Raw genomic sequence first — 14520 nt, forward strand, 5'->3', positions numbered from 1 at the left:
AAAATGATATCGTATGTATTATATAAATAACCAAAACTATTTTGAGTTGATTTTTCAAAAGCTTATATATATGTATGATAACAGTAATTGTATATGTATTAGATAAAATCGCTATGAATTGCTTAATTTAACACATTTCTATGTATCTATTTCTTACAAAAACTGAACCCTCTCCATGTTTACGAGGCAGTTTGGGATAACAAGCAAAATAAACAAGAGCCTTTCTGAGTAAGCGTGTCCATATGCCAATGCAGTTTAGGTCTGATTCAAGACACAGAACTCATTACCTCTGAAAAAATGAAGGCACATTTATTACTGACCAGGAGAAATTCCACCGTATGTAGAATGGGAATCATATTACATACATTTGTAGCTAATTTTCAATTTTTAAAAACAAGTCCAAGGAAGTTAAAATATTCTTTTCATTAGATGCTCAAAGAAATGAAATAAGAAAAACTGATGCAAAGACTCCTTCAAGTTAGGATTTGCAATACAAATATTTTCATCTCTTAACAGGGCAAGCTGATGTGTTCACATCTCCGTTCCAAGCTGCCTCTCTCACTAGGAAACATCAGTATTTTTAAAGCACATTTACAATGCTTTCCCATCACCCTTGCTGTGTTTTTGTAGCACCTATAGCCATAACTGGCACCTGGGGGCCCTGCATTGTTGGCAGTTTCTCTCTCATTTCTTTGGAGTCTATTCAACTGCTGTGGTTTTATTCAGAAGTCAGTGCTTTTGCATATATGATTTCCTGAGACTGTTTGAATAGTCTTTCTCAGAAAACTGTGCCAGTCTGGCTGTGAACAGCTCTTTGAGGAGCTGATAGCAGCCTGGTTGGGTCAGCAGGCTTGGACTGGGGTTCACAGCCTCGCCAGCTTCTTTCCCTACCCCCTCTTTTCTTACCCCTGCCTCGGTGACATCACGGCCCACATCCTGTCATTCCTTCCAAGAAGAGAACAAGTCTAGTCCAGTTAGAAAAAAATGCTGCCCAGGGAGCCTCTGCAAAGCTCCCATGAAAACAATTCTTAATTGTTGTTTCACTAACTGATATGGAAGTGATTTTAAATAATAAACAAAACCAGACTGAATAATTCAAACTTCCGTAAGGTAATAATCTGTTGCGAAGACAGAAGTCCCTACTTCGGGTTATAGATATGAAATTTGGGAACAAAGGTAACCTTACATTTCTTGATTTGAGTGTACTTTTTTAACATCATCATCTTGATGGTGCAGTTTTGAGATAATGAGAGCAAAAGTGGCTTTTCAGAAGCTTTAAATGGCATGCTGTTCCAAGGTGCTAAGGTAGAGAGAAGCATTGCTTTAGAAAGTGGCTCATGTGGGTGTATATGTGTTGGTGTGCTGTGCTGCTGGCGATCCCATGGTCTTCATCTGTATACCACTGGAGAGAGAAAAAGAAAGGTCAGATTTAGGAAGTCAGTTGTCTTTTTTTTTTTTAACCCAAGTGAGTTCTCATGAGCATACATGGAATAACACAGGATGTTTTAATTCTTCAATCAGTTTATAAACTGAAATGTGATCAAAGAGGGTTTCTCATTTCCTCCCAGAGCTTTTCCAGGGCATGTAGTTCTGTCCTGCAGGAGTCTCTGATCGTCCTTTGCAGGTGCTGAGACAACTCACTGTGAATTTGGCTTCACTGCATAGAGCTTTAAGGATATGTATAATTAAAATATCCAAGTCCGTTTTCAAATTTGACTCAAAAGACACTTAGAAACACATCACGCATAGGAGGGAATGTTTATCCTGTAAAGCCCACTTTAATTAAGTGTTATCAACTGTTAAATTTCTCCTACACTGCAGTAAGATAAACTATTAAAATAAATGAGTTTTTAGAAAGCAATTTTTCCTAATATATATCACTAAGGCACTAGAAAAAATCTATTTCAATATTCCATATATATGTTTAGCATAACATATGAAGTCAAAAGTCAAATGTATTATTTGCAAACACTTTTTCACTGGAATTTCACTGGAATCTCTTATCTGCATGTCTGACATTTATGTAGGATGAGTTGATGACCTGAGGCAAAAATTTATCAACTCATCCCACCACGTGAAACAAGTGGGAAGTCACTGCCAGGAAAACATATATTATGGAGACATAAATTAACTTTCAAAAATGGCTTAAAGTATCACGTCTTTTCTTTGAACAGTGGAAGGATACACCTCAACCTCATAAGAATCTAACCCCAAAAATATATGCCAGGTTTTGTGGTATCAAATGACTGTCCCACTTTTATACAGTAGGTGCTGTTTGACCTGAGCACGGAGCAAAGTGTGTACGTTAAAAGAGAGTGAGGGAAAGCAGGCTTTTTAAGCTAATACAGACAAGAAAGGACTTAACACAAAAATATTTAGTGCAACACACACATATATATAATCTTTTTTTCTTCTTAATCTGAAAAGGTCTAGTGCGTAAAATGAATTTGACTTAATACCTAGAAACATCCTCTGAATAGGCAACAACAGCTCTAGCCATTTCCGACTTGATGAAACCAGCCTAATTGTTTATAAGCTGTGGTGGTCAACAAAAGATAACATGGAAGTTGCAAAAACTGAAGCGCACTGATTACTGATACCCCACTGTTGTTAGAAGGGCTAGTAACACATACTAGAGATGGATTTGCATATTTGACCTGAGCTATTATCATGCTGGTTTCACTTTAGAATTACTCTGCCACACGTTCACTGGGTAAGTGATTACTTTTTAATCAAAATAGGGAGAGACGGGACAATCACAGGACTAGGGTTTTGACCCTCTCAGGATATGCAGTATTGTACTTCTCAACCCCCAACTGTATGATATTGAACATGACTCTCTTTATGACTCAAGGATATCACTTCTTCAACTTCTCATTGGAAAAATAAGACTCCTTTTGCTTCCGTCCCTGTCTCCTGGAACCTCTGTGAGGAGAAGTAGTTCCAAGAGGGGAACCGGAACCCACCAGGAAGTTCCCTCCCCTTGCAGGAAGTTTTGCTATACCATTGACTGGAAATCCACTCCAGCATCCACCAGGGCTTTGGAGATCTGAGCTGACTGCTGGAAGTGAACGTTATCTGCAGGGAGAGAAAGGAAACATAAAGTAACCAAAAGCCGCTCCACTTTTCTGGTAGGAAGGGTGGGAAAGGCACAAGAAGAAAGGGATTGTTTGAAGTTCTAGGATTCAGCATCCCATTTAGGCCAAGACAAGTGAGTTGTGGAAAGCAACACTGTTTTATTGAAGTAAATGTAACAGTCTTGCCCCTCATGCTTTTGTTTTGTCAGTAGTGAAATTGCAAACCTGTCTGTGATACTAAAAAGTCTAATTAACTGAAACTCACCATCTGCTGTTCCATGAATAAGGAGGTACTCAACTTGTTTAAAATTTTCAGCTCTGCTCATGACTGTTGAATTCTGGAATTGGGAAAAAGAATGTCATTATTCAAAAAAAGATCTGCCATAAACTGATTTTTCACTTCAGTTTACAAAATAAAATGTTTTCAGCTGGGGCCCCCTTTGATACAAAATATAGCAAACCGATATTCAAGCAAATGCTGTCTCCATGCATGGCAGAATGTACCCTGTGAGACAGGACCGGAAAGGGAGGATGCCACATCTTCCTTGCACATGCAGAAGAGGGCATCTGCCCCCCAGGCTGCATGCGAAACCCCTTGGGTCCCAGATCCCAGATTGGCTGTGTCCTATGCATTAGCACAGGGCAGAGTCTCATATTAGCAATGTATGTTCCATGGGCTTATGCTGTAGTTCAGCCAAAAAGTGTATTGCCATGGCAACCATGTGTCACATGGTGCCATACATGCTACATTTCAAAGAGCCTGTACATAGCATTTGCAACTAAACGTACTCTGCAATATGTCATATGAACTTTGGTCCACATTGCTAGGCTCTGAATGAGAAGCAAGTATTACCTTTTTTGGAACAGATGTTTAAAACCTAGGCAAATGTAACATATGGGAGGGGAAAGGGGTGAAAAAGATCAAGTATGGCCTTAGAAAATCAGTGGGTGGTTGTGGTCTGCCTCATTCTGCATTGGGGAAAGTGCTGCTTTTGGATCAAGCCAGGGAATTAGGAGAAAAAACTGGGAGGGCAGCTTTTTGAAGGCTGTTTCATGACCTTGCACAGGTAGGACTTCTAGAATGAGGGTGGAGTCTTTGGTGGAAAAGCTTTGAAAGTACAGAACTAGTCATCTGATCTTAATTTGGAGATGTTTGCAGAGTTGGGGTGAAGGTAAGAATGTCATAGACATTGTAGCAACTTTGGGAAGGGGTGAGCTGGACTCTGCTTCTATTGTTGGGCAGAGGAAGGGCCAGTAGCCTCCCTATGGGTTTAAAATCAGCCAGCTCCTCCTGCAGCATCTTGGTGAATCAAAGTCAACTTTATGAGAGGCAAGGTTTGTGTTTTACAGATATCTTTGTAGCTAACATCAGCTTAATGGTTTGATGGGAACCCTGAAGGTCTGGCTGGAAGGGGATGGGGCTAAGGTCCGAACGTTTGTATTCTAGCCCCAGCTTCAATATCAGAGAGCTGTGCACCTAGAGACACGCTGCTGAGTGTAGTTTTCTTTGAAATGGGAGGAAGATTAACTCCTCTTGCTCTCACTGAAATAGACATCAAGAGACATGGCTTTTTTTAAGGTTAAATTACGGTGATGTGAGGATGGTGTGACACAGTGTTTCTGGAAAAAGGACGTTCTGTCTACAACTTTCAGGACAAAGTCACCCAACATATTTGTGTTGACTGAGGCTGTCAAGGTGATCTTCTCCTGGAAAGCTTAGAGCAAAGGCCCTCCCACTCCTGTGCAGGCTGGGTCCCACTTGTCCTGACCATATGGCATTTCTGACCCAAATTGAGAATTTACCCACGAACTTTCAGAATAAACACCTAGGACTCATTAAAAGTCGCACTTCTATTTTACTTTAAGAAACGTTATCTGGTGAGATGTCCCAGATGAATCCATCCATCCATCCATCCATCCATCCATGCATCCATCCCAACATTATACTCCATTCATTCTTCCATCCATTCATTCATTTTTTCAAGTCGATCAATATTTATTTGTCATATACCCAACTAAACAATAAGATCCATGAGAAGAGGAATTTATATTGTTCATTACTCTATCCTGAGCATTTAATAGAGAGCTAAATATCAATTAAAGGAATAAACAAAAGAAATGTAGGCACTTATATTGTACTCTTCACTATGTTCGGTCCTAGTTTTGCAGAGGCAAGTGGGAACAGCTAGGGGAGGTGGAATAAAATATTCTCATTCTGAAATTTACCAAGATATGTTTTGCCCACTTTCAATCCATACACCATGCCATTAGTAATAAGAGCTGATACTTATTGTGTACTCTGCGCCAGTCACTCTGCTAAGCATCTTAAAGGATTTATAAAAGCACTGTTCTATTTAATCCTCATGACATTCCTGCAGGATAGGTCTATAGCAATCCCACTGCTACACGGAGACAGTAAAGTACACCAGGTTACATCAGGAAGAAGTCGGAGCTGGACACAGAGTCTGATGGCAGCACCTCTTTTACCTCCTATGCTGCACTGAGTCTCCACTAAAATTCCAAGCTGCTCATGATGTGGTCTTCCAGCAAAGATACAGGGAGAAAGAAATTGTTACTGAACTGTTCTGGGATTTGCAGTGCACAGACACACTGGGTGTCCTTTGCCCCCTGCGTTCTCATGCCTTCTTAGAGTGAATTCATTGGAAGAGAGCTGGCTCGCACAGACCTTCGAGACTTGTGAGGCGTTTTGGACTGTGTGGTTGATGCAGAGCCTAATGAAGCAACAGAAAGAACCCTGAGCGATGTCCTGCCCTGGAGAGAGGAAAGGGTCAAAATCAATCTCCCAAAAGGCCAGTGTAGGATTCAAAGCTGGCGACAGCAGAGGCTGGGGCTGACCCACCAACGGTGAACACTGCCAGTCTGAGCCCCAGAGCCGGCGCCCTCGTCCGAGTCCTCCTGCACCATCCTTTCTGCGGCTACACGGCTGTCTCCTCCACCTTGTTTCTCCCCACAAGAAACCCAGTTCTTCGCTTGCCAAAGATAGTCAACTTCAGCACCTACACGTGGCCCAAATATCCAGCTGTGTGACCTCCCCTCTCCTCCAAAAGCCTCTCGGGCCTTCCTTGCGTGGCAGAGTGCACAGCAAAAGCTGCTCCACGACCTCCCTGAGCCATGAGACTGAGAAATGTCACTGAAGCATAGAGTAATAGTTAGGAGACATATAAATACGCAGGACAGTTAGCAAGGAATGTGATAACTACTGGAGTTTGGACCAAAACAGTTTCTGGCTGCCTTTTTTTTCTTAAATGGAGTGAATACAGGCTGAAAGAAGACAATTTTTATAAACAAGTAAAACCCTGAGCCTAAGATAAATGTTGTGATGTACACACTGTAGCTGTGATGAACTAGACATGGTGAGAAATGCAACATACTGAGAAAAAGACGAAAACTGTGATAAAAGTGTCATGATGCAAATTGTTTTACATTAACAATATTACACTACAAAGAAAGAAAGACAAATACTTTAATGCAGCAAGGGAAAAATAAAACAAAAGCTTCCCCCTGCAACCACAAGAGAAGTGTGTCATTTCCAATGCACACGTCCCCCCGCTCGCTGGGAGTTGCGTCAAGAGGGACCTCTCAGTGCACGGGAGCCAGGCAGCCTCAGGCACACACCCATTTCAAGGCTCGCAGGCTCCCGAGAACATTTTGCCCTCCTGGAAAGATGCAGCTGTGTCACCTTGCCTCTGGAACCACCAATCATTCCCTACTAGCCTGAGCATCCTGGCTTCTCAATCAAGAGAGACTCTTGACAGTCCGCTGTATGGCACACTTTAACCCATGAAAGGCAGCCAAAGTCAGTGAAAGAAATGCATGCACTAAGTTAAGGGAGAATTAATGACCAGAAATAATTCAATTGTGCTATTTCAACCCACCAAAACAGGATAATCCCCATTTGCCTATCGATGGAAACAGAAATAAAAAAGGAAATGGATGACTAAGTTAGAAGCCGAATAGTCTGTCACCAGCTCCTAAAAAGGAAGTTTAGAGTGATAAATGGGCAAGGATGCAATGGTGGTGCAGTTGGCACTCTCCCGAGGCTAGAAACTTCCGGAGAGCCCCGCTGCCAGCAACAGCCTGGCAAAGTGAAGTGGGAAGGATTGGTCCAGTGGCAGTGCTGATGCACAGCATCTCTGCGAGGAGCTTTTCCTTCAAGCCCCAAGAAGAACCATCTGTAGCTGCTCGTTGGATCATGCTGGTTCCTCAGTTACCTTCCAGCAAATAAATCTTTGTATTTTTGAAATAAAAGAGAGAGCTGATAAGAGTGGGGAAGTACTGTGAGAAACAGAAGGTCTGACAATTTTTAAGCTACCCCTTGCGCCATCCAGGAACCATACGGACAGTTTGCTTCCTGAGAATGATGGTGGCAGCCTCCATGTTTTTGTAAGCTTATTTCATGGCAGGCATAGGTGTCTCGTTTAATCCTTTCAATAATCCCATGAGGTAGCTCTGATTCTCCCCATTATTCAGATGAGGAAACAGAGGTTCAGAGAGGTTTAGTAACCTCTCCTAGCTAATAGGTGGTGGAAACAGAATTTTAGCACAGGTCAAACTCAAAAGTCCATGCCTCTTAACATCATATTCTAGTGTCCCTTCACTTCACAGCCAAACAACGCATTGTTATTTCCAAGCTCTGGTAGAAAAAGCAAACAGCCACAGGTGTAATGGACACCCTATTACTTCAGTGAGACAGTACCCCGAGTGTACTGACTTGCTCTGTGCATTCTCCCACTTGTGACCAAAGCCTCATAAATAATATTAAGTGAGGCTGTTTGGGGAAGCACCATTAATGCCATACCAGAGGCCACAGAAAATTTTTAAGGAAAAATTAATTCAACCCACCGCATCAGATGTTTTACTTGTCCGTATCCATCAAACAACTGTACCGGTGAGATGCCAAGGAAAGAGCTCCCATCCGCCTACAGGGGGCCCTACCTCAGGCCTCACCCAGCAACACTGGCTTCTTTAAAGATCACACAGCAGTCAACATTTTATCAGCACTCAACAAACAAGTTAAGGTTTGGCTTAAATCTGAAGGTCTCTCTCCCTTTGGCATATTCTAGGATAATAGAACAAATGTCAAATCAGTACAAGATGGCATATTTACAAAATTGCACCCTGTTTTGCATAACCTAACGATGCAGCAGTTCTTAAGGATTGAACATTTCAAATCTGCTAGCAGAAGACTGCCAAATCTATGACTGTTTCGTACACTTGCCAAAAGCCTATCAAATTCTGAGCAAAATGCAAAATAAATCTCCTCTACAAGTTAAATCAGTCCCTTCTGTGTGTTCCAGGCTGCCCTCTTCTCTTGGCAATGAGGCTCAGGACTTGGGCCCCGTTTCTCTTGCCCTTGATCTGACGCGGCTCTCTGTAAGTCCGTTCCCTCCCTGGTCTCCCATCCTGCCTTATTAGCCACCATTTGGCCAGCTCCTCCCACATCCCTGCTCTGTGTTATCCCTCGGTTCATCCAACCTGCTTCACAGATCCCCAGAAAACCAGCTCTGCCTGCTGCCACTCGTGTGTCTACTGTGCTCCTCTGCCTCGTCGGTCCCTCTGGCAGCCTGTGGAGAGCACCTACGCTATTCCGCTGCATCTCCCAGAAGTCTTCCTTAACTGGCTCCAGATAAGTGCCCTCTCCCTTTCCTACCCCTCAGTAGCTACATCTTATATAACTTTTTGTGCCTCCGTTTCTGGGTCAATAAAATGGAGATAATTAGAGCACTTATCTCAGAGAATCTGAGGGAGAACTGAACCTAATAACCCATGGAAAGAGCTTAGAACAGTGTCTGGCCATAGAAGCAAGCACTTACTAAGTGAATTAAAAAAATGAATGAAATAAATGAAACCAGATCCCCCCCTAGTTGAGAGGAGTTGGGGGAGGTGAAACCCTAACTTCTCAGCCACTTCCCTTCCCTCCCTACATTCTCAGAAGGCACAGAATTCCTGGGGCTCCAGAGTCACAATTTGGAACTACTAGCCTTTTCCATACATACTGGGCACTTTGTCATGTTCAAGTTCATGCTTTATGACTACTCTCTTTTATTTCTCTTCAAAAATTTTGCCTGTATGTTTTGTCTCACCAACAAGGTAATCAACTTCTGAACAGCTAAAACACCAGGCACCTTGAATGGAGGAATGAAAGTCTACCACGTGTTAATATTTTTTTTTACAGGTTTGACTAAAAGACCTGTGATTGACCATAGAGAGACCATTCATCAAAGTTAGTCAGGAACCCCCTCCTGAAGGTGGGACCACGGTTGCTATCTGCTTATCGCTATTGGGGGTGAGGGTTGTCTCACTGTCTATCTGATTCTTTTGCTCAAATCTGTCGCCATTTCTGTCGGCTGTGGACTGAGAATCGGACTGAGATTCACGGCAGTGAATCCGCTTATACTGCTTATTAGCTACACTGTCATCCCTCCACTCTGCCTGCCTACTTAGAGCTTCTGGGACCAGCTTCTTGGAGTTTCAGGGAGACGAACAGCTTCCTTCCTCTTTGAGTCCCTGGTATCCTTTAATCATGCTCCTGCCCTGCCACTCGGCAGTGGGTAGGTGACTATCTACAAAAAGAGTCTTATGGAGTCACTGTTTGTGTCATTGCATTGGGTCCAAGCCTTAGTCCCAGGGTCTCCTAATTTATATGGCAGCTTTGTGAGAATAAGAAAAGGCACTCCCTCCGGTTGGACGCGGCCCCAGAGGTGCACGCCTTAGAGAATGAAGCATAGACTAGCTTCCAGCAGTGCACAAGCTGAACAACTATACATGACATCCCTGCCTGTTCCATTTGCATATATAAATGGCTCCTTCAACTTCCTTTCCTAATTAGTAAGTAGGACCTTTATTTCACAAAATGTGCTTCTCTTGGTGTGCTTGTCTAAATTCTTTCAAATCTGGGTCATCAATGACTTAAAAATGAATCCTCTCCTCATTTGAATTTTATTAAAAATTACATTCTCTTCCAAAGGCTGTAATTCTGGCTACTGATAATGATTCTATAGCTGAAAAGGTGTACAACGATCACAAGACCTTGCTTATTACACACTTCGATCATTCCTATCCTGGATGTGCTGAAGAAAGTCAATAGCCTAGACTACCTGGGACTCATTTTCAAAATATTTCCTCCTGACCTACAGAAATGCACAGAGCAGCGAAAGCCAGTAAGGAATTGTCTCCTTTGTCTTTTCCAAGAGGGCAGAAGGAGGGAGGGGGAGAAGGAGAGAGAAAGGGAGGAAATAAAAACAACCTGGGAAAGAGAAGTAAAAGAAGACAGGGGTCCAGAGGGGCAGCTGGGGCCTTGGAGGAAAATAGAATCTTTGAATGTATTCCTGCCAGAGACAAAAGCACAGGCTCATTTAAAAAACAAAGGAAGGCAGCTTTATTCTAAAGCCTGCTGTGCACCAAATATAGGTACTTAGATTCAGTTCTCCACTTTCTGAGGATGCAACTTACAGGGCGGAAACAATACAGTGAATGCATTTGCCTCACTTTCTCCTACCCACCTTAACTGTCGCCCACCCAAATAATTCCTCTGAGTAACACATTGGGAACCTTTAGCTCTCTGGTACTGGCAGTTTTAATGTGTCCATTGCCAGCAATGAATTTTGTGCCAAGAAAACCCGACTCCTGGCGTGGAAGGATTAAACAGTCCTCGGGTGCCATCTGTGCAGTGAAGTGAGACAGTGACTTTGTGCTCCCAGTGTTCGTGTATTGCCATCGGTAGGAGGAAGTGACTTCTATTTACATGACTACCTCATGCAGAGAACATCTAAGGGGAGAGATGAAAATGGCCACCTCAGTGGGGGGTAGAGTTGGAGAAGAGGGGGATGGGTGTGGGAATGAGAAGCCTATGGGAAAATCTGGAGAAAGATACAGGTTGACATGGCAGATTAAAACTAATTATCCTCTAGGGGGAGGGCTGGTGGAAGAGGAAACACCCTGTTGGCTGATGTTCTTGAAGTGCAGTAGGGTAGGTGCCGCGGACTTCCTCGGATGTCAAGGTTTAGACTTGACCCTGTGCTTCTAGGTTCAAAGACTTTCAAAATGGGATTTTTAAAATGAACTTTTGACTCATCATCCACCAGGTTCTAGAGTCAGAATGAGGGTCCCGGGCAGTACACCTCTGATGTTTGGGGAGTTTTTAGTACTTTAGGATATTTGAGAACACCCTTTAGCCATGCCCCAAATATGGCACACCACAGGAGGGATCCTGGTCGGGTCACTAGCAAGAAAATTCCAGCTGTAAAATGAGAGCAATGATGGAGACATATAATTTTTATAACAATGTTTCCCTTCAAAAAAGTTTTAAAATTAAATCAAAAAAGGTTTTAAGGTTTCTATTTCATACTGGGTGATCCAAAGAATACAAGGTTGAGCAAAGCCTTGAATGACTAATAATACCGCAGAGGGGAAAAAGGAGTACAAACTAACTATGGGTCCAAGATGGATAAATTGAGGATTAAAGATATACAAGGAAAATGTCATGGGAGTCAAGAGAGAATGCTAGTTTTCTGGGCGAGCAGGACAAGTTTCCTAGTGGATGAAGACAGAGGGGGAATGACATTCCAGGCTGAGGAACAGACGACAAAGGCACAAAAGGGAAAGGCCCAGAAATATTCAGAGAACAGTGAACATTCCGGGTAGACTGGGCCATTCTAAGAAAGTGAACACCTGGTTAAAGAATGAGGGCTGGACTAGTTTGTACAGGAAAAGTCCATGAAAGTGTTATGGGTGAGGGTTAACCTCACACCTCTGTGTGGTACAGGCTGGAGTGCAGAAAGATAAGCTAAGGGGGGACCCGTGGGGTTACTGTTGCAAAAGGAGGTAGTCATGTGACAGCAGCAATGTGGTTATGGAGCAGGGAAAGGATGTCTAAAGCAGCTTATTGGATGTGGAGGAGAAAGAATGGGAAAAACTGAGTCCAAAGTATCATGTGGGACACTCAGCAGAAATAAGGACAACCTGATTACGGGACTGCTTTGTAGTGGAAGATGATTGGTACATCACACTTTACAGGTTGTTACTTTTCTATCTTGACTGAAAAACAGAGATGAAAACACACACACACCCAGGCACAAACACACGCATACACCTCCCCGCCCCTCCCCCACAAGCCTTGCTAAATAAAACTGAAAAGAAGAGGTAAAACGAAACTGTCTGTACATATCTTGCAAAACTAGAAATTTTATTTGCATTTTCTTGTGCTTTGATCAAATGGCTTCAGAACCCATAATGATGATGACATCTTACAAAAATGTACAAATATGGCTCAGAGCGATGTATGAATAGGAAGCCCAAGCATTGAGAGCTGTGGCACAGATGAGGAGAAATTGTGGTCTTAAATTGTATGGGTTATTGTTTTCTTTTTATCCTGGGAGGAGTTTTGAATATCCTCTGGAGAATGTAAACATCAGATGATTGACCGTGTCATCTGTACGTTTCAGGGTTTTCAATTTACATGACAGAATCAGGAAAGTTGTTTTTTTTTTCTGGCTGGGGGGCAATGTGCTGGAAGGGTCCCTAGTACTTTGGCTGACACTTCCAGCTGCAGCAGGCTGCCACCAAAGAGAGGGCCCTGGCTTTGCGGTGGCACCCACACTAGCACACGGGGGCCGCCAATGATGGCTACACCCAGACCATATTTCAGATGCTACAGCCCATCTGCACAGCAACCTGCCCACTGGCTCTTCCATCAGGCAACCAGCCTGCGGATGCTATTCAGTAATTTGGGTTCAAGGGCTTTTCAGAGTATTACCCTCCTGTACCTACACCTCACCTGCTTTACTCAAATCTTGTGTGAAAAAAACTGTACATATTTGGCTATGAATTAGAAAATTATAGGCTTGTACATACAACTTAATTATGATAATACCATAAGAAATTTTAATATGTAGTTAAAGGTTTAGAGAGTCTTCTGGGCTCTAAAGGAATACGTTGAATTTGACATGTTTTCTGAACTGAAATTTTTATAATTAAAGTAATTATCTGGTGTTGCTTTGTATTTCCAAATGAACGCATATTGTGACCTATATAGCATACGATAAAGGCTGTAATTATGCAGAATATAGTACGGGAAGCTATTGGAGTATCTCTAAACCACCTGTGTTATTTCTTTTTAACAAGAATTTCATTGGAAATAAAAAATATATATTTTCTGGAATAGATACACTTAAAAATGTTCTTATACCACTTATAAATAGGTTATAAAATGGATCTAGTTCACCATCTCTTACCCTGTAATGGTCAAGGTTGTCTTCTGGAGTTGGAAGACCCATGTAACGTTCTGTGTACACTGAATCTGTGATGGAGAAAAGAAAAAAACTTAATTCATACAATAAAAACTTTTTTCCCTTTTTTTGGGTTACTTTATATGCTTTCATATTCTTTACTTGTGCAAAGGTCTATAGTGTTACCCTCAGAAGTATCTCCTCCAGATCATCTCTACTTGGCTTGTTAAAGCAGCCAGACTCCTGCCTTTCCATACTCAGCCCTATAGCCCATTCCCTTTAGCCCTTCCTGTGAGGGCAGAGGGAGATCAAACCAGGTGATCTAAAACCCAATCAACAGCCCACCTGCAGAAAAGTCAAATGGGAAGTGCTAAGTGATAAGGACTCTACATTATCATCTGACCCTCTCAAAGATCTTGATTAGCAAGTCACTTAATGTCTCAATTGTCTTGAATTTCTTGGTCCTGACATCAGTCAGTATATGCTCTACTTTAGGATACTCTCTTTCCTACTGGAAACTCCTCATAATTTTCAATTACTAGTTGCTTACTTAAATCATATATTTTTTTTTGGTGGGGGGGAGACAGATCGAAAGGAAAGAATTCAGTTATCATTTATTTGCTGTAAAACCCTATAACGGCTCAGCTACTCCATCATAATGCAAGTTAAACATCTGTTTTCTCTCATTTTGTGGAGAGGCCTCAATTCTGATGTTATAACTGTTGAGTATTGAGAAACAGATTACATTAGTATCTGTGCTGAAGTGACATAAGCTGTTTTATCTATAGATATGGCAGAAAAACATATGCATTGTTGGTTTGGTTATTTTGGATATTTAAACATATTTTTGACCTAATTTAAAAAAATTAAGTCATATATCAAATGTGTGTGTGTGTATATATATGTGTGTGTGTGTGTGTGTGTGTGTATTTCCTAAAATATCAGTGAGAAAATTGACTGTGGCTGAATTCCAATATAACTTTAAAAATCTGAAATAACTGTTTTTGAAACATGACCAGGTTACAGTAAATAAATAAGTATAATATGTTTCCATTGTGCTATATAGGTTAATGGCTTGAATTTCACTATAGTTGTACCGGTATTTCAATATTGATTTAATTAATTATTTAAAAGAATATATCATCAAAATAACAAGCTTAAACAACATCCTAACCCTTTGTGAATGACTGGCATTG

At 41.8% G+C, this 14520-nt stretch overlaps 1 protein-coding gene across 2 annotated transcripts in view; it reads right to left on the reverse strand.

Moving 5' to 3' along the window:
- Positions 1–288: 288 nt before the first annotated feature.
- DPP4 (dipeptidyl peptidase 4) overlaps positions 289–14520 on the reverse strand; it is a 76095-nt gene continuing 61863 nt past the window's right edge. For both annotated transcript variants that reach the window (XM_061184549.1, XM_061184539.1), the window contains exons 23-26: positions 13331–13395; positions 3343–3415; positions 3005–3078; positions 289–1402 (exon numbers count right to left, since the gene is read on the reverse strand). In XM_061184549.1, coding sequence (XP_061040532.1) covers positions 1301–1402; positions 3005–3078; positions 3343–3415; positions 13331–13395 — 314 coding nt within the window. In that variant the 3' untranslated portion in view covers positions 289–1300. The remainder of the gene's footprint in view (positions 1403–3004; positions 3079–3342; positions 3416–13330; positions 13396–14520) is intronic.

This window comes from Eubalaena glacialis, chromosome 1, assembly GCF_028564815.1.
Source record: "Eubalaena glacialis isolate mEubGla1 chromosome 1, mEubGla1.1.hap2.+ XY, whole genome shotgun sequence".
NCBI classification, from domain to species: Eukaryota; Metazoa; Chordata; class Mammalia; order Artiodactyla; family Balaenidae; genus Eubalaena; species Eubalaena glacialis.